Source organism: Enoplosus armatus, chromosome 20, assembly GCF_043641665.1.
Source record: "Enoplosus armatus isolate fEnoArm2 chromosome 20, fEnoArm2.hap1, whole genome shotgun sequence".
Taxonomy (NCBI): Eukaryota; Metazoa; Chordata; class Actinopteri; order Centrarchiformes; family Enoplosidae; genus Enoplosus; species Enoplosus armatus.
Genome location: NC_092199.1, coordinates 2,927,217 through 2,950,648, shown reverse-complemented (window position 1 = coordinate 2,950,648; position 23,432 = coordinate 2,927,217). Strand labels below are relative to the sequence as shown.

The 23,432-nt window shown below is 42.4% G+C and overlaps 1 protein-coding gene across 1 annotated transcript in view; it reads right to left on the bottom strand.

The window, feature by feature from the left end:
• skap1 (src kinase associated phosphoprotein 1) overlaps nt 1-23,432 on the bottom strand; it is a 30,204-nt gene that overhangs the window by 1,244 nt on the left and 5,528 nt on the right. The window contains exons 5-12 of the mRNA XM_070926871.1: nt 13,502-13,582; nt 13,237-13,320; nt 13,031-13,155; nt 12,460-12,523; nt 10,755-10,958; nt 8,428-8,481; nt 8,183-8,292; nt 2-104 (exon numbers count right to left, since the gene is read on the bottom strand). Of these exons, the coding sequence (XP_070782972.1) occupies nt 12-104; nt 8,183-8,292; nt 8,428-8,481; nt 10,755-10,958; nt 12,460-12,523; nt 13,031-13,155; nt 13,237-13,320; nt 13,502-13,582 (815 nt within the window). The 3' untranslated portion in view covers nt 2-11. The remainder of the gene's footprint in view (nt 1; nt 105-8,182; nt 8,293-8,427; nt 8,482-10,754; nt 10,959-12,459; nt 12,524-13,030; nt 13,156-13,236; nt 13,321-13,501; nt 13,583-23,432) is intronic.

The window sequence follows — 23,432 nt, the reverse complement described above, 5'->3', positions numbered from 1 at the left end:
CCTGTTGGAGCTCAGAGGATGTAGGCAGGGTGCAGGAAGTCCTTGGGGACGATACCCACAGTGCCGTTCAGCTCGCCGACCCACCAGCCGTGAATGTTGTACTCCTGAATCCAAAATGAACAAATAAACAACGGTGAGTCTCCGAGGGGTCCAAGGACAAGTAAACGGAGCAGGATCAAGCACCAATCTCACATTTTTATTTGATTTGCACGCACTGTTTGTCCCATATTATTAACAGTAGAACAACCATTCAAATGATTTGAACTGCAATTACACGAGGCCCTGATCCCTTTCAATGGCTACTAAAATAATAAGGTTAAAAATGTTCTTGTACTGTATAAACAGAGTAAATCCAAGAGAGTCTAGATCCCACCCGCAAAAACAGCCATGCACAATATTCTAAGAGGCGTTGGGGTGCATTAGCCTCGAGGGTTTTCATTCAAAAATGGGGGAAAAACGGTAAACAAGACTATTTAAACAGCGAGTGTCTAAAATAAAACAGCTTTTTTTAATTGCTCTAAAGCCATAACAACAGCCTGCCGGTTTACCAGACTAATTATAACGAGACTTCTGTGCTGTGATTAAAAAGGAAAAGAAACGGGATCTTAGTCTTTTATTTTACATTGAAAATATAACGTGTATATAACTGCGGCTCACAGATTAAATGCACTGCAACTTAAATAAAATCTTGTACTGAAACAAGTTTCTCAGTTTCAGATCACCAATACCATTTTTTAACAGCTGGTAAAACAAAATAAGCAGCGTTACAAAATCATTTTGGATTTCTTAATTTTATAGACTAAATGGTATGAGCATAAAAAAACAACAATAGTATTATGCATCAATTTTAAATGTTAACTGATTCAATTCATAAACATAAATAAAATTAAGGCATTTCTTGTCATAAAAAAATACTTCCACCTGACTTCTACAATAAAAGCCCTGGTTTTGACAGACTGAATTAAAAAAATCATTTGAGAGCTAAATAGGAGGAAAGTATGTGTCCCACGAGAAGATGTTGAAAATATAATTCAGACCCACTGAGCTGCTAAAATCTGACCTATAAAATAAATGTCACTCGTTTAAATAGAGGCTTCACGAAAGGGTTCATTATTGTTGGCTGAATCAGTTACGTTGCTTTTTATGAGTTAGATTTGTTTTATATCAAAATTAATTGAATCTAATTGTGGGTGGAATGTGAGATTTTATGTTGCATTTAATGATCATTGGAAGAATGACAATCAAATCCATGTCGGATCAAATGTATACACTCCTAATACATAATTAATAGGTTAAAGAACCGAGAGTAAAGGTTGCGGGCCATAAAGAATCGGAAACATGTCGATATTTTAAATGTACGACACACTTTTTAAGCTCTGTTGCGAATCTAAAATCTTTGCACATTTCAGCCCTGAAATAAAATCTTTCATTCACTCAGTGCTTTAAGCATTTTAGGAACTTGACTCACAACAACAACAACCACATGATCATCTGATCACAGCAGTTGGGCTCTAACTAGATCTGTAGTAGATCAATATTTGGCCAGAGACCAGAGGGGCGTTAAAGCCCTCAGAGGAGGCACCAGCCGGCCGTCATTTTGCTGCCCTGATGGAACGGAGAGCCTGGCCTCTCGTCTCTCCTCTGTTCTCCAGCAGATTGAGAATCGCCGTGTGAAGAGTTTATCTCGGCACTGAGGAGAACACGAAACGTTCAACTACACACAAGCACATACTACGTACGTGCAAGCACACGTAAACACACGCACGTACACAAGTTTGGTGTTTCTCCATCACACATGTCTCAGATTGGAATCAGGCTTCTTGTTCTTACAGGTTCTAGTTGTAAAAACACACACACATACTCTGACATGATGGACGGCATTTTGCCCAAGGTTCAGCCTATCATCCGGACCTGACACCTCTCTCAAGCCAGAGGAATGAGGCCTGCAGCTAATGAGCGGTGTTTGGACAGCAAGGATGAATGGATCGCTTAGAAAGTGATAAACCACAAGACTCAAGTGTTCTTACAGCACAAACAGGTACCCACAATGAGCAGATTGTCCATCCTGGCCTCATCGTTTTCCCCTACGAACCTCACTGACAGCTCTGACTGGGATGTTCCAGTATGTTTGGCTCTCTGACAAACTCTGACTGGCAATTCAGTGTGTGTTTGAGCTCATAACGCAGGGGAAAGTTAAGTCCGAAATGGTCTTTTTATGCCCCCCATAAGACTGTAGAGGGAAAAGCCCGGTTGCGGAAAGCTGGCTCCGGTTCCCATTCGTGATAACGTGAACGGAATAGGAGGAGAGGGGAGACAGACGGACGGGGGGAGGCATCGGAGAGAGGGAGCGAAACAGTTTTTCTCTCCCTTGGGGGCGTCGCAGCACTATTCCACCAACCGTAGTGACAGAGAGTTTTATTTATCTCCGCGGCCCATCTGTGCAGTCGGTCTCAAATTCTCCCTGAGAAAGGTCTTTTGGATTATCAGCGCCGCCATTTTAATACAACTGCTACATCACAGAGTGGGTGCCAATGGCAGTGGAAGTCTGTCAGGCGTGCAGAGTCCATCTTCCTCATACTTGAAATGGGTTCATCCAGAGTACACCTGCTGTAATAGGGACATTCCAAGAGGCGTGGAGAGTAAATTATCCAAATGACAAAAACTATGCTAACTCCTCAATGCCCCCCTTCCTTCTGTTTGTTTTCCTCTTTTTGTCTTTTAGGTTGATTTGTTTTTGTGTGATTTTGCGTCATAAGCTCTGAAACGCTAAGGCTGGGGCAGAGAACAGGCGTATTTGGGCTCATTGTGGCACTGTGAATGATTGAAGTTGTTTAGTATTCATCTGAAATGGATGAAGATTCCCCCCCAACCACCCACCCACCCCCGAGATGCTCTAGGGTGAGAAAATCAAGCATCCCTGAGTTCTGGGAAATGTCTGGTTTTATCTCATTAACAAGATGTGCCAGGAGACACAGTGTGTTGTCTGAGTGTGAGAGGTGACACGTACTGTATCAGAGTGTTTGCTGCAACCTGGATGCAGATCAGATCGACTCTGTGTGGGAGCAGAGGGAGGAAAGAAGGGGGGGGGGGGGGGGGGGGGGGGGGGCAAACAGCGCCGTGTCGTGGCGGCTGCGGCGCGTCGACTCGTTGACCTCCCGGTGACTCCTCCGCCGAGAGAGCGGGGAATGAGCGTGGGCGGGGCTGGCACTGAGAGTGGGTTGCCATGACAACACCTGCAGTGTACCGGCGCGATCGTTTATTTACCACTCAGGGGGCTGGCTAATGGTGGCATTCTGATAGGCCCATCGCTCATGTTCCCGACCGGAGGACGGATTGACAGCTACCCGAGCCTGAAGCGGGGAGAAGGTGAGTCGAGGTTGGATGCGGTGAAAGACGACGGGTGAAGCAGTGTCACACCACCATCATGTACCCAAACAAAACACAGCTTTAATGTCTCTCCCCATCAAAAAAAAAAAAAAAACGCACCTTTTTTTGGGGGGGGTGAAATGTAAAATTCTGTAGAGATTCTGACTGCATGTCCTTTTCCTCTGTCATCTTGTTCTCAAACACACACACACACACACACACACACACACAAATCCCAAATGCATACAAACTAGGGGGAGTGCTAATAAGCCTGACACATGAGGCATCTTTCCTCGGCCACCAGCTGACTGAGGCAGGCCTTGGGCGTGATGGAGCGCAGGAAGTCTCTCATTGCCCTGCCGCTGAACCCGCCGCCTGGGTGTTACAATCTCTCCCTCCCTCCCTCCCTCCCTGCCCATCTCCAACCCCCTCCCTCCTTTCCTCCTATTCCCCTCTTTCCATCTCTCCTGTAGCAGCCTTTCTGCTTGCATCCTCTGTTTTTTTTTTTTTTCTTTCTGCATTTCTTTCTCCTCTACATGGACTCATCAGATGCACTGCAGCTCTCTGCAGTTATTCCATCACTGGTCACTCTAACAAAGAAACATGGACACCTCCACCAGACAGAAGCACATGATCTGTAACCCGCTATCAGGTTAGCGAGCTCTCCTCACTGCTCACACGGGTACACCTCACAAATGACCCGATAATACCTGAAACTGTGGGGAAAAGTGCTTATTTTCGGGAGGTTATGAGGACCCTGTGCCAAAAGAAATCTTGTCAAAATCCATCCATAAATATGGATGATAATTCTGCACAACCAGAGATCGAAATGGCTACTTAGTGTCCATTTTTTCCAAGTGGGCTTTTAATTAAATCAGTGAATTGGCTTCAAATTGGAAACATGACAGAGCATGAGAACGTTTGAAAATATCTCAGGGACAATGAGATTTAATAAAAAGAAAACCTACTTGCTCCTTTCTAATGCACGCCTGGGATTACAGATAGCTCCTTAACTTAATAGCAATTTAAAGTGGATTTGTGTATGCCACTGAGTGTCTGTAATGATGGCTGTTTACGCCGCCCCTCATTTATAATAATTAAGCAGAATGGATTGGGGGTGGGTTGCTCGGACGCGGTTCTGGGCTATTGGCTTGGGCTGAATAATGACCTACTGTAGTTGACCGGGGGATGACCGCTGCCTCCTGCATGACCCCAAACCCCAGACTCACCCCCTGCTACTTCGGGTGGTAAATAGGATGTCTTGCCTGTCTATAGCGTCTTGGTGTCTATGGCCACAATAGCAGCTAGGGGTCTTTAAATGGGTGTGTGACAGAGAAAAGGAGAAAGGAGAGGGGGGACAGGGTTCACACAAAAGAATAAAAGGGATCCACTCTCTTTGTCTCTCTTGCTTGACTTTTCCCATCTGATTGTTTGCCCACTTTTCCTTTTCTTCAGCTGCATTCAGTCGGTGTGACCTGCGGGCGGCAGGCCAAAACGGCTTGTTAAACATAGAAGAAGCCTGTTATGACCCTAAAGAAAGACGGTCACAGGTAGCCTGGATAGAATACGAGTGGCCATTGAAACACAAAATGAGTTTTAGAATTTTTAATGCAATTTCTAATATCCGAACTTGTATTTATACGAGACTGTAAATCACAGCAAGTGAATCTATAAGGCTGTAAATCAGCTTTTGGTGTTTGTATAAGTTGTCATTTAATAAAACCATCCTGTTACAAGACTCAGCCAGAAACCGCCACAAGGTGTCAGTGGTGTCCATGTTCTCATTGTCTCTAACAAGCAGCTGCAGCTGAACACTTTGGCCAAATGTGATGTGACGCTCTGCTTTGGGAGACGCGCCCGATTGGCTAGCCCGTCTCCCTCTCTGTGGGATTTGGTTGGACAGCGGATGGAGGAGGAGAGGTGAGCAGGGCGATGGAGAGAACGAGGAAGAGGTGGCGGGAGCGCTTGCCAGAGTTTTAAGGACCCTGGATGGGTTTGTGCCATAAATCTCTTCCCACTCCATCCCGCCGTTCTCCATGAGTGCCTGTGGGAATACAGGAATGTGACAGCTGACCTGTAGAGCCCATGTCTTTTGATTCTGGACACATAAATTAGAGGGCAAGAATGCAGGACAACCTTATGGTTTAGTGTGGGACATGACCGACAAAGTATACAGGCATTACACGTGTCAGGGAGAAGTGAAACAATAGATTTTAGCCGCTGAGATAAATTAATACAACGCATTGTAAATCCTATGACAAATATCTCGTTGCATGTTTCACGCTGACGCAGTGGAAATGTGTGTGAAACATCTCAACAATTTAAATCCAGTTAAAAAATCTGCGAGCGGAGCTCACCAGTATTTGTCACGACACACTATAATGTCAGCGTAAAGCCATAATGCGCATTAGAAAAATGCAAGCTCTCAGAAATGAAATGCCACAGCAAAACTCACAAGATAGATTTCACGGTGCGTTTCTACCTCATGTATCAGCGCGCTGAGCATCGCCATCAAGCTCTGCGGAAAGCAAGTTAGGCATCGCTGAAACCAGCAGCAGAGGCACACTACGAGATTAATCCTCTTGAACTAATGGGATTCATATGAGTTGTGAGGTTCCTAATTTATTTACTTTGTCAGTGATACACAGATATGCGCACACACACAGCAACACACAAGGGAAAAAAAAAAACACAAATACAGTAAAAATGCCCCCACTTTACAGTAAGTGAGAGATCAATAATGACGGATGAAGGCCTTTTATACAATCGGCATGTTCTCCTCAGTTCACAGCCATATGACACCACGCCTGTGGCTATCCCATTCTGCACTTCAGCAGTCAATCACATCCCAGCTTTAAAAATAACAGTTTGTTAGCACCATTGATTTAGCACTTAGAGCGTGTCCTTATTACCTTGTAATTATGGTCAGTGTTGACATAACACCACAGACAACCAGGCCTCCCACCCTCTGAGAGAATTTATGGGCCCTGGTTTTATTACGGCCATTTCATGTGTCTGGGTCCCCAGTTAAGCGACAGACTTGAGTTCTAGCCAAGGGCCCGTATTTCACTCATCGAGGTCAGGGTTCTCAGGAATCCCCCCGTAAAACTGAGCGCTGACGGGGCCTGCGTGTACACACAGAAGACGCAGGGAAGCCCTCCCCAAGGGCTCATTAAAATAAATAGCCGATTACAGGCAATAATCCAAATAATGCTATTCATGAGGGAAATGTGATGCTTTTAGGACGCAAAATGGGACACGGGTGGAGTCGTGTCGTCACACAAAACCAAACATCCGGGAGCCGTCCGGAGACCACCTCTTAATAATTTACAACCAGACCCTCGCTTTAAATCCATTAGAGGATAGCTAGGATACTCTCTCGCAGCCTGTCACTATGTTATGACTTCAGCGCACAGCTTGACAAAACAAGAGTAATCTGTGTCATTAAGATTATGAGATACTACAACTAAGTCTTGCTTCCAACCTGGACTTAGTTTGCTTTTAAGGTCTTCAGTGAAGCAGTAACCTGATCCATACAGTGAAAGGCAATACGCCAGGGCAGGGCTGAGGCTGTTTGAGGCGGATTTGCAGCACGGAGCCAGGTCCCCTTTGTTTCCTCAAGTACGCTGCCTTTGTCATCCTTGCGTGAAAAATGGACATGGCTGTTTTGACATTTTCCCCTATCAACCAGCACACACAGACAGAGAAGGCTGGCATCTCATTAATCTGCCACTGCCAAGAGAACCTCAATTAAAAGTCCATCTTCTGTGAAGAGCATATTTCACCTGTGCCACATCTGCTCTTATAAACAAAAGACTCTATTTGGAGACTGTTAGCTAAACCTTGACTTCTTTAAATTTACTATAAAAGTGAGAACATTATTGCTTCTGCATTAAAATTGCTCAAAATGAATATATTACAAATAATTAAAATTCAGTGGCTCCAACTGCTGATTAAAGATGCAGGAAATCATGAGCTTAAATACATAATTTCTCAATCTCTACCACATAATTACTAACAAAAAAGCTGAATATACTGTAATGTCTTCCTCCCTCTGCTCTTCAGATAATTTAGCCTAAACACAGAACATGATGATTCAATTTCAAACCGACCAATAGCAACAGTCTGGGAAGGAGTCCCTGTACGCAGTACGAGTAGAAGTGCCCAAATTACAAGCCATTGATTTCCAGTAGGGTGGCTTTTCACTGGTAGATACTCTGCATGTAACTACAAGATGGCCATAAAACACGAGGAAATAGATTGAGAGAAAAGAGCTGAGATGCAGGATGGCTTCACCTGCAGTTTATGTCGAACAGAAAGGAAGAGCTTCGCATGGCTGCCTACTCAATTAACCCCTGTGATAGAGGCTCCGTAATGAACAACAGCACCATTACGCAGCGCCCGAATGGCACTTCACCCTAGTGGCCCGGGAAAAAGACAATGCCACTGTTGGTGCTTCACTGCTGCATCGAGATACAAGTGCTCACTAACAGAGGAATTTAGATGTTGGGGATATCAGCATGTTCGGGATGTAAATGAGGACAAAGTGATTACTGGGACTGATGTTGTTTAACCCTTAAATAATTACACATTTTACACGTTTGCATCACATTTTACTCTTTTAAACTACAATAATTGCTCCTGTAATTGAGTCTACGAGTCAAGGGTGCAATCAGGAATGGTTCCCATTAGAGATGAACGGCAGAACAGTAACCTCCCATTTCAGCTGGCTGGGAGAAGTGTGTCCAGGAACCACAGAATTCAGAAAGAAGTTTAAATAACCTCTTGGATCATCTTTGCTGATGGTGAGGCTGACCTTGCTAATGATGTTGATGAGATCCCCTCTCTGGAAGGACAGCTCGTCTTGCTCGTCGGCCTGGCAATCCCATAAACCCTGGTAGTAGTTAGCGTAATCTGATGACCAAGCTGAGAGGAAATGCAGAGCACAAATTTAAACAAAAGAACAAGACAATGTTCTTCTCTCATGCCTCAGGCAAAGACTGTGAACTATTAAGATGGAAATGTTATCATTATTAGTGAAGACTGTAATGAGGCTCTGACCTGGTTTGTTGTTCTTCTCACTGTTCTCATCCATCAGATCTGTAAAATCGTCTTCTACACAAACAAAACACAGCGAACAAAACAAAACGTTACTTGTGACAAAATATTAATCTTTGTCTGACTCAACGTTTATGAGCAGGAAGCACTATTTAACTACATATCAGCTCCCAAACATCTCACACATTAAGGACAAATGTGCAGTAAAAGAAGCATAATAATAGAACAAAATAATCCCTGATGTATCTCCACATGACACAAGGCGTCTATTTTTCTTTAACCAGACTGGACTCCTCGATGAGGATCAATTTGTTCAGATTCATCAGAGACGCAGGCAGGAAAAGTTAAAGAAAGAGGCTGTCTTTAAGGCACGCGGAGGCGGACGTGTCATTGACTGCGGGGCGTGGCACCTGGTGGTCTGAGAGGTGACACAGTGATATGCCTGCCCTCTGTCTCCCACATCCATCCTTAACAGTAGCAGGCTGACAGCAATGCCACAACCCAGCAACACTATCCACCTTCCAGCACAACCTGCGTCTCTGCTTCCAGGAAGACCGGGAAGGACGACACACACACACACACACACACACACACACACACACACACACACACACACACACACACACACACACACACACACACACACGACTGACACTTTAAGGTTGTTTCACATTTCATAAACAAAACAAAATGTTCTGGAAAAAGTTATTATTATAAATCTAGACATTGTGGATAATCATGGTTTACCTAATGAAATATGAAAATGTCATGCATTGTTAAATTTTGTTTGCAAAGGGTCCAAACATTTGTTCAACCCTCTTCAACTGCAGTAAAGAAGAGCATCCTTCAGTCAAGAGGCCACCGCTATGGGCCAACGGTTTCCATATCAAAGTGATTTAATTTTCCAGACAATAAAATCAGTCATCAGCACCAGAGCCAATACCGTCAGTCTGCAATCCGCCTGCACCCGAGCCATGTTCGGAGTTTTGCTCCGATAAAACTAAGGGAGCTCATCACCTACAAAATGATGCTTCACTCGACATTTCTTCGCTAGTTTGGTTACTGCACATGCAGAATGTGTCTGACAAGATATTTTTCAGATATTCAATGTTGAGAACTTTAGGAAAATAATCTTAAACTTGAGCGACAACTCTTGCAAGGTAAACATTCAGTCTAACGAGTGAAGAAAAAGACTACAATCCAGGAATATTTCTATTTGCAGAGAATTTGTGTTTTGCAATCCCGATCAATGAAAATGACCAAGAAAATCTAATAGTTTAACAGCATCTAATCACTGTAGAAGCTGTAAGAGAGCAAAGAGAGGTGCAGAATGATTGATAAGTGAAGGGGTGAGAAAGTGAACGAAAGAGCCCGTCATTCGATATGCCATCTGTGGTCAGAGTCTGTACCTCTTCCCAGATGGCTTTGAACGCCAGCGTGACAGTCTGAAGAGTGATTCCCCTCTCACCAGTGATTTTGGCAAAGGTAATGTACTCACTGAGTGAAACAGAATCTTGATGTATCTTATTTAATAGAAAGAGTGATGGACGACGGCCCTGAGAAGATCAGATCACCCCTTTTGTCCTTCTCGGGATCTTGTAGCCACCCTGACACATGGGACTGTCTCCTCCTCAATAGGGACTCACACGCACTGTTCTGGGGTCTCGTAACGTTCTCAATCAAACTCTAATTTCTGTTAAAGATGTGACATTAAGAGCACCAGAACTATTTTAAGCCCTGAGAGATGCAGTTTTTACTCCCTTTCAACTAAATTGCTGTTGCTAGGCAATTTTAGCCAAAACTCTGCTTAGTGGATTGAATTGTAGGCTATTTGTTGCCTGGCAACATTAGCTAATTGGACGTTCTATGACAGAGCATTCGGGAACAACCCGGCTCTCGCTGATTTCAACAACATAGCTGTTTCTCAACAGATAGCTCTCAGTGAGATAAGGAGGGAGTCCAGAGGAGAAGCTGATTTCTAGTCTAGTGTGAGGAGAATTTTCCCTTCCTGTCCTGTGTTGCTCTGCAGCAGCCACCTCAGTCCTGACAAGCTTATTAGTGTTGCTTGATTTAAAATGAGGGATCAGTCTGGGTGTTGTGGTGATAGGGAGGCACCTGGCAACACAAATTTCACAGCCAGGAGAGATCATCACATATATTTCTTGTTGCAAAAACCCCTTAGGGCTCGAGTGTGTGTGAGGCAGAGCAACGGTGTCTATTTGTCTGAGTGAGTATCATGAGAGTTTGTGTGTGCAGCCGTCCTATCTATATATCTGTGTGTGTGTGGGTGCTCATGCGTCACTGCATGCGAGGTAACCACATCCTCATACCTGGCAGAACCTCGTAGATATCCTCGTCCTCCTCGTCGACCTCCCCCGACTCCTGCCCTCCTGGCTGTCTGCCTCTCTGAGAGGCCTGGCCAGCACCGGGCCAAGGCGGGGGAGGGCCGGTCAACCCCTCAATGTCATCATAGGTCTCCTCTTCCTGTTCCACGTCCTCGTCATCATCACAAGGAATGGAGGTGGATCTGAGATCTATGAGGGAAGGAGAGACAACGTGATGGCCGGCGTTAGCGCCAAGATGGAGCACAGCGTGGCACAAAAGTCACACACATGCATTAAAGGGTAAAGCAAGAGAAATGTTCGAAGGGCCCTGACTGCACAACAGGCTGGGACACGTGACAAGCACTGGAGGCTTGAATTCTGGCTGCAGATAATGATTTATTTCTATTACTGTGTTTATAATTTTTTCGATTAAGCAATTCATTATTGAGTTTGAAATAGTGAAAACCAAGATGACGTCTTCAACCTTGTTGTTTGTTTTGTCTGATTAACAGTTTAAACCTAAAAGAAACAGTTAATGTACAATGACATAAAAATTAAAAGAGGAGTCGGTTCACTCATTAGCTTTGGATCTAACTCTTTGCTCACATCGTAAGCTAGCCCCTCGCTCTCACATCTGTCTATCTTCTGTTTATCATTAAAATCTGAATTTTAGGTTGTCCCCATAACATACATAACATATAAATCGCATCTTTTGTTGTATATCACACCCCCTCTCTCTCCCCTTGCATTTCCTATCTGTATCTATATCACTACCACATAAAGGCAAAATGCCAAAAATGATCTTTAAAAAATAAGAATAAAATCTGAATTTCCATTAAGTGTGACCAAAAAAAAAAAAGTACATTCTCGGGTTAATTCATGAGGTGAAGAGGGTAAATAATCATCTGCATGTTCTGGATCAGACTGCATTTCGTAGTAAAACTGGGCTGGAAGGAAGTAAGACAAACTGCAGAGTGTCTGTTACTTCCCGCAAATCAGTGGCCCGGCCCGAGCCCATTTTAGAGTAGACTAGGCACGACCGCTCGCTCAGATGGAGGAGCCGTCTCATTGCAGGCGACTGGCCACTGCAACACAGGGTATCAGGTCCTCTGCCGTACACCAGCGGCCAAGCAGAAATCAATGTCACTGGAGGATAACCAGAACATCTACCAATCAATTTCCTGTAAGTTGGAATTCGGTAGGAGGGTTAGGGGAGGAGTGGTGGGGGGGGGGGGGAGGTGCAGGAGAGCTAGTGCTACATGATGGTGCACATGACATGGTGGGTGACAGGTCGAATGAGGAGATTCAGGACTCGTGTGTTCGGCTGTGCAGTTAGTGATGGATCGGGTGGTTTTCATCCGAGTCAGAGATGATAAAGGACTCCCTTTCATTTCTGACCTTTCTACCCCTCAGAAGCACAAGCAAACTTAGGTAGAAAAATTCAGAAAAAAGAAGGTTTATACTGCTTTAACTGTATTTTCCAATTAACCTATGTGGCTTTTAAAAGTCCAACTCAAGTCAAGTCAATTTTATTTATACAGCCCAATTTCAATTTGTCTCAGACGGCTTTACAATCTGAACATATGGCACCCTTGATTCAAATAAGGACACGCACAAAAAAAGGGAGAAACCTTAGGAGAAGCAACAAAGCAGAGAACGCACATACTGTACGATAGGTACCGGGACACAGTACAAAGAGATGCTGGCTTACCTTTAAGTACAAAATTGATTTGCTTCACCCATTCTCTGGCCTCTTGAGGGCTGCTGGCAGTGAACTGGTGGGAAAGAGAGGCAATCGTGCTGCAATTATCATCACGTCTAAGGATGCATTTACACAGAAATAAAAGTCCTGATTTTTTATCTTAGAGGCGTACACCAACTCTCTTCCTAGACTAATAAAGAAGAAATAGAGCAAATAGAAATTTTCCCTTTTGAAGAAGCTATGAAATTATCCAAATTGAAATAATCTGCCTCTAAAATATTTAATTAAGGCATATAAATTCTGAGTGACTGGGAAAACAGTGTTGTACAGAATTACTGCTAATGTGCCATATAGTCATGTGAATAAAATGTTTTCTTAATGGATTAAAGCCAGACTGATACTGGATTTTTGAAGCCAATACAAAGATTTGAGAGTTAGATCACGATGTATTGCCAATATTCATTTATTCAAACATAATCACATATAGTATATATAATAATGATAATTTGAATTATCGTGTAATGTGATTATTATTTTCTCAATTAATCAATTAATCGTTTCGTCTATAAAATTCACAGACCTGGAAGGCCCGCAGTCCGGGGGCAAAGAGCTCGAAGCAGGCATTCTTTTTGGAGTCTTTTCTCAGGTTGGTCACCAGCTGCACATTGTAGTCCATGATATGAAAGGAACCCTTCTGCTGTTTGTCTGTAGGGAGGAGTACACGCGGTAGGACTGCTTATCTGATCCAATATATATGAATACATATTGTCGGCATTTCAAACAAACCTTTTTCACTCCCAAAGTAGTAGAATATTGAATTGTTCAGGACACACCATCTCTTCTGCCACTCCGAAGCGAAGAAGCTGTGATCTACAGAAAAAAGATCAAATGGAAAATTACTCACATGAACATTTGTACATATATATATTTATATATATTGTACATATGCACTTTTTATTGTTTGTTTTATTCTGCTCAGGTGCCAGATGGTTGTGGTTCTCAGCATTACTTGATAAAACTACTTGATCTTGGTATCTATATGCTGCTATACCTCTTCGTTTCTTCTCCAAGTAGCCTTGCTTCAAGATGTTGCTGAGGTCCTGGACTGCCACAAGAGGGATGTCATCAAAGTCTGTAAACAGAAGCAGTTAATTTGTATATAAAAAAAAGGTAAAGAAACTGTGAAAAATGCACATGACAATTTCCCAGAGCCCAAGTTGACTTCTTCTCATGTCTAGTTTTGTCCGGCCAACAGTCCAAAACTCTAAGATATTCAATTCATAATGATAATCCTCAAATCTGAGAAGCTAAAACTAGAGAAAGTTTGGTATTTTTCATAATAAATGTGTTAAAATGATTAATTTGCAATTGAAATGGTTTCTGTCAATCAATTAATCAACTGATTGTTTTAGCACTAACTCCTAATGAGCTGCACTTAAAATGCTGTGCATTCACAAGGCAACACACGCACACAAAAACACACACCATGAATATAAAGTCTCCAACCCTGTGGATCAAATGCATCCCTGCTAGGCTTTAGGAAACAGGGATCAATACATTTACAGTGCTGCTGAGCACTGCAGTCCATTCATCTGCTCACATTGCACTTTTAATGGCAGTAACCTTCCTGTGGAAATTCAAACAACTCTCTTCAATTTGCAGATCAAGTTTTAAACATGATAGGACAATGGCACGACTTAAGAGGCTTTAGTTAATTAGTGCAGTTGTTAGGCAAGCAGTGCACAATGCAGTTCACATAGTATTTAGCCTACTGTGCCATTTGTACCAGATTGTGCCCAGCATTAGCGAGCCTGATGGAAAAACGACGTCGTACATGAACAAGATTTGTCCCTCTTCAGTGGCAGTAAACATGACACATGAGCCCGTTGATAACTGTGCTGTATTCAGAGCATAACAAGATATTTAGGGCAGACGAACAGTATCGTCAACTGCAACGAACAGCAGGGCTACGGCTATGTACTGACACTCCCTCACAGACACACAAGCCTGCAGAGCCTCTTGTAGTAGAGCAGCTAGCAGCTAGCCAAGCTACAACACTGGTACTCGCACAGTAACTCTCTCATAACATAAATGTTGCTCACTCCTTTGCCTTTTTAAAATGTGCTAAAAGGGAGGGTTCTAGCAGATTTTGAGGGTGTAGTTACCCTTTAAGATTACTTTGTTTGACATTTTCACCTTCATGAGTCAGTTGATATGTAACCACACATTGTACAGTGGTTATATCGTAGGATGCTTTGAGAGAAGCGGGTTTTAACCAGCTGTTCCACGTTTAAGTTAGTTTTGAAGTTCTAAGAAATCTGCTTATCTGACCTATTCTCTGACCTTTAGCCATTAGAAGGGAACTTGTAAAATTGACCCCAGGTCAGCCTCAAGGGCCATCTTCCGCCCTATGCTTCAACGGTAGTACCTGTCTTTTCCATGTGTCAAAAACAAAGCTCCACTTCCTCTGAATTCATTAGTCAACAGGCATTAGCCTTGCAGGGGAAAAAAGCGAAGGGAGAGCAGAAACCGCCTTTTTAGTCTGAAACACAGGAACAATTTAAAGACCATTTACACTAGTCAGTGTGACACCTCATTCAGACCACTGATGACAAGGGGAATGCCTGGAGTCCATCCCCCTCAGAAAGGACCTGTTTAACTGCTGGGAAAAACCAAACATGTCATCCCACAACTGGGTCCTCTGGTTTAAACAAAGAGTTTCCCCCAACATTAGACAAACAGGAACCTCTCTCATTCATAAAAATCAGGAACATGAAAAAGCTTCCCAGTTGAATGTTCTCTCCGACTATGTGACGCACTTTCTTAAAGTTGTTGGAGTCTATTCTCAGTTATTTCTGCCTGAATAACTTTGATCTAGACGGCAAAATAAAGCTGATACTGGCTTTTTGCTTGGCTAAGATTCCAGAGATTGAAGTTCACAACAATCCAGCCTGTGATCCGATAACCCCGCACCGCTTCAGCTCGTGGTCCTGACAGATGAGCGGGTCATTCCAGAGCAGAGCCCCAGACACCTCACGGCACTAACACGCTCACATATCATCAGCCTGCCTTTGTGGATGGACTGACCGGTGACACTATAAATACAGAGGTGCTAAGGACTGTTTTGTCAAAGAGAACCTGATTCAGTACATCATAACAAACAGCGGTCATTATGTTCCCCCACCTCATCTATCCGCCGGCAGTCCGTCCATTTTTTTTCAGGGCCTGCTTCCCTGTTGCGGCCCACTTCTAATCCCCTCATCCGTCTGCTTCCCTCGCTCTTCATTTATCTCAAAGGTCGAGTCCGGCTAATAGATGAGGAGGTACAAAATCAACACGGGATCACTCTGATCTGCTTGAGTCAATAAACATTACACATTCATGCGTGTTTAACACTTTAACGCCAGGTGACCTGACCTCACTTGACTGTCCTCATTTGTATGAATCTCAAACACGGCTACAACCGAGTGGGTGCAAACATAAGACTTCAGTGAAAATGAAAACACAATAGTTCTGGATTCTTCCACAGGGTAGCAGCACAACCTAAAAGCATCACGCTGCTTAATGCAGCTTGATCCCACCCTAAACAAAAGCAGAGTCTGATTGGTCCTGAGTTAACAATGCCTGCTTTAATGAAAATTACACACTAACACCTCTTTGGGACCCATGCAATTTTAAGTGGATATTCAGAGGTAATGTTATTTGAAAATGTGTAATTTAGGGCGTTAAAAAACCCCAACAACCATCATGGTGTTTGAGTTTTGAGTTTGACTACAGGCACAGAGACACATTAATGCATCTAATTAAGGCCTCATCAAAATCACAGACAGACGGCACTCTTTCATAAAAATCATAAATTGCGTTATCAATTATTCAGGGCAATGCCATGACTTCATTTTCATCCCTTTTGCGTTTTAATTAGCACCATCCACAGCTTTGGTATTGACATTAATTTGATGGCAATTTATTGATATTTCAGCATAACCTATTTAGCTGAGTGCAATTACCAACAAAGAGAAGCAGATAGATGTGATGTTAGAGGCCCGTCGCGGGTTTTGTAAATCAAGGTGAGGAGTTGCTACAGGCCACGCTAACTGAACGTAACTGCTGTCAGTGGTCATCAGCAGGGAAAGATACGAGTCATCCCATTTCCAAATGGAAGGAATATAATCAATAGAAATTGACCAGAGATATGTGTTTAATTGATCCTGACAAAAGAACATTTCCATAAGCAAGCTGACCTGTGTGCTGATAAGTGCTCCGTTCTGTTGCCATCCTGAACTTGTTTTAAACGCGAGGGAGGGGGGGGCGGGATTTCACAACAATGCATCTGAGCTGCCAGCGGTTTGCCACAGTCACAATCTCTCATTTGGTTATTCACACTCTCTCAGCATGGTGTTATGAGCTCAGCAGTTGATCCCGCAAGAAAAGGCTGATTTATGTTAGCATGACCAGAGGGAGTTAATGTATTCTCTCATTAAAATCCACTTTACTTAGGCTGAAAGTCAATCAAAGGCTGGATAGAGAGTGAATCAAAATGAAGGGAAATGGTTGGGTGGGAGGACTAATATGTTACATTAGATCTAACGGTGGTCATAATGCAACAAAGATGTTATGGAAACACAAAAATGCACCGAAGATGTTGATGGTGCTGCAGAAGATGGAAAGTGAGCCGTCGCTTTAGTGTCTTTTCTGTGCAGCGCGGAGCAACAGCAGAGGCCGGGTTCAGTCTCAGCAGGGGAACATGCACTTCCAGACACAGGAACCACCATTGTCTCCCCAGTTATAAAAACATTTAAGCTACATGGAGAAAGACTGTGAGATGAGGGGAAAATGTATCAGGATAAAAATGTAAACATTTATTTGGCTTGTAACAAAAGCCTTTTCTGTGTTTTGTTACCTAAAATCACGCAGACGTATGATGTGATATACTGTATACGTGTTGTGGAAGATGTCTTGCTGTATTTAAGATGTTTGACAAGCAGGCCTTCTAATATTGTGTGGGACGGGCGAAATGCTTGGAAAGACATGGAAATATAAATTTAATTATTTTTAACTTGCTGTGTCCATCAGTGTCTATCGAGTGTATGTGAAGTCTGCATGTCTGTGGTGTTTAATATTTGTTGTGTATGTGCCTGCTCTATTCTTTTTTCTGTGTGTGTGTGTGTGTGTGTCATGTTAGTATTTGCTTGAAAGTCTATATTTCTATTTGTATATTTGTCTTGTTCACTTTATATGACTGTCATGAGCGCTGTATTTGTCTGTTCTATAATGGTTTTCATTGAGTTTCTTTTCATTTTGTTGTATTCTACTATATGTGCTTTTCTCTGCTGTAGGGCTGCAACTAACGATTATACTCATTATCGACTAATCTGTCAATTATTTTCTTGAATTATCATCAATCACTAGTTCCTTAATCGCAAATTGTTATTCAAACTGCTTGTTTTATCTGACCAATAGTCCAAAACCCAAATATATCAGATTTTACTATTATAATAAACTAAGTAAAACCAAATTACAGCAAATTACATTTGAGAAGCTGAAACCAGTGTTATTTTTGGTTGTTGGACTGAAGATGAAAATGATCCTGTTGGCTAAGTCTGATTAATCAACATCAGGCTCATGTTATTTAGTGTGTTCTGTCCCTCACAGATAAATAAATAAATAAATAAAGTAACTAAAGACAGAGACCCTTATTTTTTTATCACGAGGTACATTGTAAACTATAACATACTGCCAGCTAAATGCATCAGTAAACACTGGCCTCTTTATGGGATTAATACATCTCGTGTATGTAGGAGCGTGTAGAAGAGGTGACCCCCCCCCCCCCCCCCCCTCACAGCACAGGTAGGAATCAAAATCAGCAAGTTATCATATGTTTTCTTTCTCCTGTGCTTAGTCCTTGAGCACGGGGGCTTTCACAGTGCCTTTCAATGCAAGAGGTATTGCATTGAATGCAGCATCAGGGGGCAGGACCTGACCCCCGTGTGAACCCTGCTGATGAGGTGAAACAGAAGGCAGGGAGAGGCTCCCAAGCCCTGAGGGGGCTGCAGGGAGGAATGCTGCTGACGCTACAGACGAAGCGAGCGAGACCGCAATCCTCTTCGATACTGTCCTTGATTAGGAAAAAGGATTCACTCGGTGCACCTTCACCCACCCGGCGCTCAATCTGCGCGCAGGCCGAGCTAAATTGATACATTTTTCCTCATTACAGTAGAAGGCCTCTGCTGTGCGTCCCTCCAGCGAGGCGGCCGTCAAAAGGGAGGAGAGAGACTGAGAGGCACTGAGGTTAAGGGCAGAATGTCCTCCCTGCCCTCCTCTCCTCCCCCTGATTTGATTAGGACTTCAGTCATCGATACATAAACCGTGTTTAGAACCTCCTAATGCATGTGTTTGAACCAAAGACAACATGCAGTGCATTATATCAGGCTGCATGATGCCTGTATCTCTGTCTAATAATGTTTAATGGGGCCGGGAATTTATGCAGGAGTGATTAAGGATTTTTTTTTTTTTTTTTTTTTGGATCAGGGATGTCAATCAGGTTAAACAACAAATCTCCGACTTGAGATAAAAGCTTCATGACTGAGCGAAGCCCTTAACAGAACAGAATAAGTACACAAATGATCAGGTAAATATTTTATATCACAGTTTTGGTTTTCTTAAATCCGGATTTGGATTCTTGAAATTCAGTTATATTGCAGCTTTAGTACAATGCAGAGATATCTGGTGTTTTTCCTCTTACATTGTCTGACTTAGTCTGTTACACGTGAGGCAATTTGGAAGAGAAGAATATATATATTTCTGTGCCTCTACGCAGGAATAGATGTCAAGTCATTCTTGGCTCCATTTTGCTCTATTCCTAAATTCAAACATCGCAGGCCGGCCACAGTAAAGACACTAAGGGGCTAAATTTACTATGTGACATCGGCTTCCCCCTGGGCAGCCATAAGCAGCGTATACAGCGACCCTGAATTTCCCTTTTCTAGATTTACTACCACTATTCAAATGCTTAACTGCAGATACAATGATCCTCTAATCGCTGGGGATGGTTTTCAGCTGCTTCACTGACACAGACAAAAAAAACAAAAAAAAAACAGTAGTAAGAATATAAATACCAACAATAGAGGAGGTTCAGGCCCACAGGAGAGCCTGAATATCTGTGATAAAAACGGGATATAACACAGTCAACGACAGAGCCTGGAGGGAAAAACACTCAGAGAAAATCCACACACTCGCCCTCTGAATGTACAGTTATTGCAACTTTAAAATGCGTCTGTTATTTCCACTAACATGCTTTAAATATAATTTAAGCAATAACGGTAAGTAAATATGTTCGTGAGGACCGTGTTATTGCACTGTGCTTTCTGAGCAATATCTCATGCCTATTACCTTTTTATATAATTGCTCTTATTTTATAGTCACTGCTGTTACATATTATGCCAATAAACAATTATATGATGCCATCATTCTTTGACTCCTTTCATAAATCACCAGCAAGTCCATGGGCAACAGGTGTTACAGAAAAAATATTCTGTCAAGGAAAATAAGGCATGGTTTCGCTTCAAATAAGAATATTAATAAGTTATTTTCAGTGTACCAAATTATAGTTTGTTCTAACTTCTTACAAATCAACATTTCCCATTAAAAAAATAATAAAAAGACGATTATTTATTTGGCAAGTTTTCTCCATTAAATGCCACAAAACATTTTACTGTGTTCAATTTCATTCTTAAAATTTGCAAGAGGCTTGCAAATAGTGACTGTGGTATATTGATTACATTTTTTAGCATCTTTCCATTCCTAAAGAAATATAAATAATGGCTAAATAATTACTTAATTTGACCTTTTTGAAACAAATCAGAATGTGTTGCAATTCTTTTTTTACTAGTTTTGCTATTTTGCTTCAGGAAATGTGGATGATTTTGAAAAGGCTGCAATAAAATAAATCATGTGAGTATTGTGCCAGTATATAACTTACTTTGTATAACACATTTTTTATATAACCGGTCAACATTTACAGGTAAGTAAAACAATAATTAAATAATAATTGCCAAAAAGGATTTTTCCAATATTCAACTTTTTTGGGATAATTTTTGGATAATACAAACGTTTCTTTTTCTCTCTCATCTTTTCTTATTTGTTTAAAAATGAACGTTAAGTAATAAAACCAAATCGGTTTTGCAACACTTCACTACGAGGAAAACGGTAAATCCACCTCTTTGACAGTAACTGCCGCAGAAGTCATTTCAAACTGATTTTGTGACAATATACAAATGAATCATTGAAAAATATAACAATATAAAACAGCAAGGACGAACATTATTTAATGAATGTTTTTTTCTAAATATTTATAAAGTTTTTTATTATGTTTACACGCATTTTTACTGTTTTACGACTCAACATATTAAATTAAGCAAAATAGCCAGACCTAAATTTAAAAATCAATAATTTAACTATGTTTATGTAAGCCTTGCATTGTATAAAATGTTGTCACTTTAACTGTGATCAGTGAATTCATCTAAATGCATAATTGTTAAAATACAACTGCAGTTTTCATACTGCCAAACAGGACAAAGTTCCTTTACTATAAAATGTTTTCCCCAATCGACTGGCTCCTGATTCCAGCTAACTTACAACATGGGTCACTATGAATCAATGCTTAAAAAAATTCCCATTGTAGATTTTCCAACAGCATACAAGCCCACGGCAGCCCTGTCCCACTTGGCACACACACACGGTGCTGACTTCTTCCAGCCGTGCAGAGATCCCGGCATAAAGAGGGATGCATCCTCAACATCCTCGAATAACTCCACAAGGGCATGTTAATGACCTTAAAGTGCTACATTACAGCAACAATTAAACAGAGGGATCCCAGAGGCATTGGGAGCCGCCGTGTCACTGTCTGTGTACAGGCCAACACATCTCTCCCATCTCCATTTATTTCCCTAAGAAATCAGCGGGGCCACCTGGGCTTGGCATTGAAACTTCATTCATCTCCAGAAATGGATTCCAGTGGAGGGCAAAATCAAATTCTCATTTGCAAGGCAGGGGGAGAAAGAGAGGGAGTGAATGCAGGAGGTACCTGGGAACGCTAACCTCTGGGTGAACCCGCCGCATCTGATAGTTTTGCTATTTGTCTGTGACATTGACAGCTCTGGGGGAGATTAGGAGCCACCCTGCCCCAGCTTCCCACTTTGCATTCTGCCTATGTGCCTCTTTACAGATGGACTGCTGCACATTTACCTTCGCCTGTTTTCCCTGGGTTTCAACACGGCGCTACACCAGAGGCAACAGAGGGATGTAATTATATGCAATGCAACAATAAAACAAAGCAAATGAGGGGAGAGCTGCATCAGAGGGCTTACAAACCGGGAGGATGCAAAAACTACTACGGTGTGGGTTTTGGTGGGGGTGAAGCCGGAGATGAGAGTGATGGATGCCCTTCGGTTAAATACGTCCAAATCCCCCCTTCAAGCCGCTCTCTTCTTGCCAGGCAGTGTGAGTGAGTGTGTGAGAGAGAGTGTACAAGATTAATAGTGTAAACAGCGATAGAGAGAGAGAGAGAGAGAGAGAGAGAGAGAGAGAGAGAGAGAGAGAAAGACTATCAGCATCTGCAGCAGCACAGTAGCCCTAGGGGAATAGTGTGAACTTTTGAACCCTGGTGGCAAACAGTCGCAGCGATGCACAGAGCCTCCTCCTGCCTCGTAATGTGTGTGTGTGTGTGTGTCTTTCTAGAAAAGCAGCAACTGAGAGAGAGGAAAGGAAAGGAGAGTGAAGGAGAATGAGGAAGAGTGGGGGTCATTAACATATTCTTCGCTTCCTTGCAAACTAGCAGCCGCTATCTAAATGTCACAAAATCCATACACCGATGAATGCCGTAAAAAATTAATCTCCGGGAAGATATTCTGACAGATGGATACAGTAGATGGCTATCACTGAGTCCAAAGAAACTTTGTGACTGATGGCCGCTCTGTGACAGGAAAGCCAATCATTCACACAACTCTGGACTGACTGCAGACAGGTCACAGGTTGGCCAAGCTAGAGGCCAGAGGTCAAGAGTTCAGTATGTGGGCAGACAGCATGACCACAGGCCAACAAACCTGCGAGGAGGTCATCTATGCAGACCCAAAATACTGCCCAGGTGCTGCCTACAAACAAGACAAACTGGAATGAGTGCTACAAAGCGGTTTATTCGGCCATGTTTCAACATTTCTGTCCGCGTTTCTCGTTCTTTTAATGTCATTCCATCCCCTGTGAAGCAGCCAGAAACTTGCTCTTTCTCCATGACTTAATTTGACTTCAAACACAGACAAGGCCAGTTGGCACTTTAAACATCGCTGATTAACCCCCTAATGGAGCATCAATCCGTCAGCTGGCATCATTTTTTCCTATTCCACCAGCCAAGAGACCCGGGCATGCACCCTCAAAAGTACTTCACTTTACATAGCTTTTTCAAGCTACAGCCAAAATGACAAAATTTAGATTTAATATTCTATTTACCAGCACCGTGTAATAATGTTGTTACTGTGCACTGGCTCCTCGTATTCAAATGAGAAATAGGCAGCGGCGAGACATAACTTCAAATTGGTTATCCTACTGCATTCTATTGCAAGTAATTGGTTTAGGAAATTGGGCCGGCACAGTAATCACTGACAGGAGTCACATTCCTGCATTCTTTAAATAGGCCTACACAACAGGACATACCTGCAGTGCAACAATACAGCTAAAACTATTTTTTTCAAGCAAAAACGCCAAACAGCTCCTTAATTGTGAGGATATGTAGCTTTTCTTTGTCTAATGATGGTAAACTGAAAATCTTTGGATGGAAAACAAGCAATTTAAAGAAATGACATTTGACATTTCACACTATTTTTGGACATTTTATAGACCAAATGATTCATTATTAATCAAGAAAAGAATCAACAGAATAATCAAAATGAGCGTTAGTTGCATTTCCAGGCCATTTCTTATAAATCTAAAGG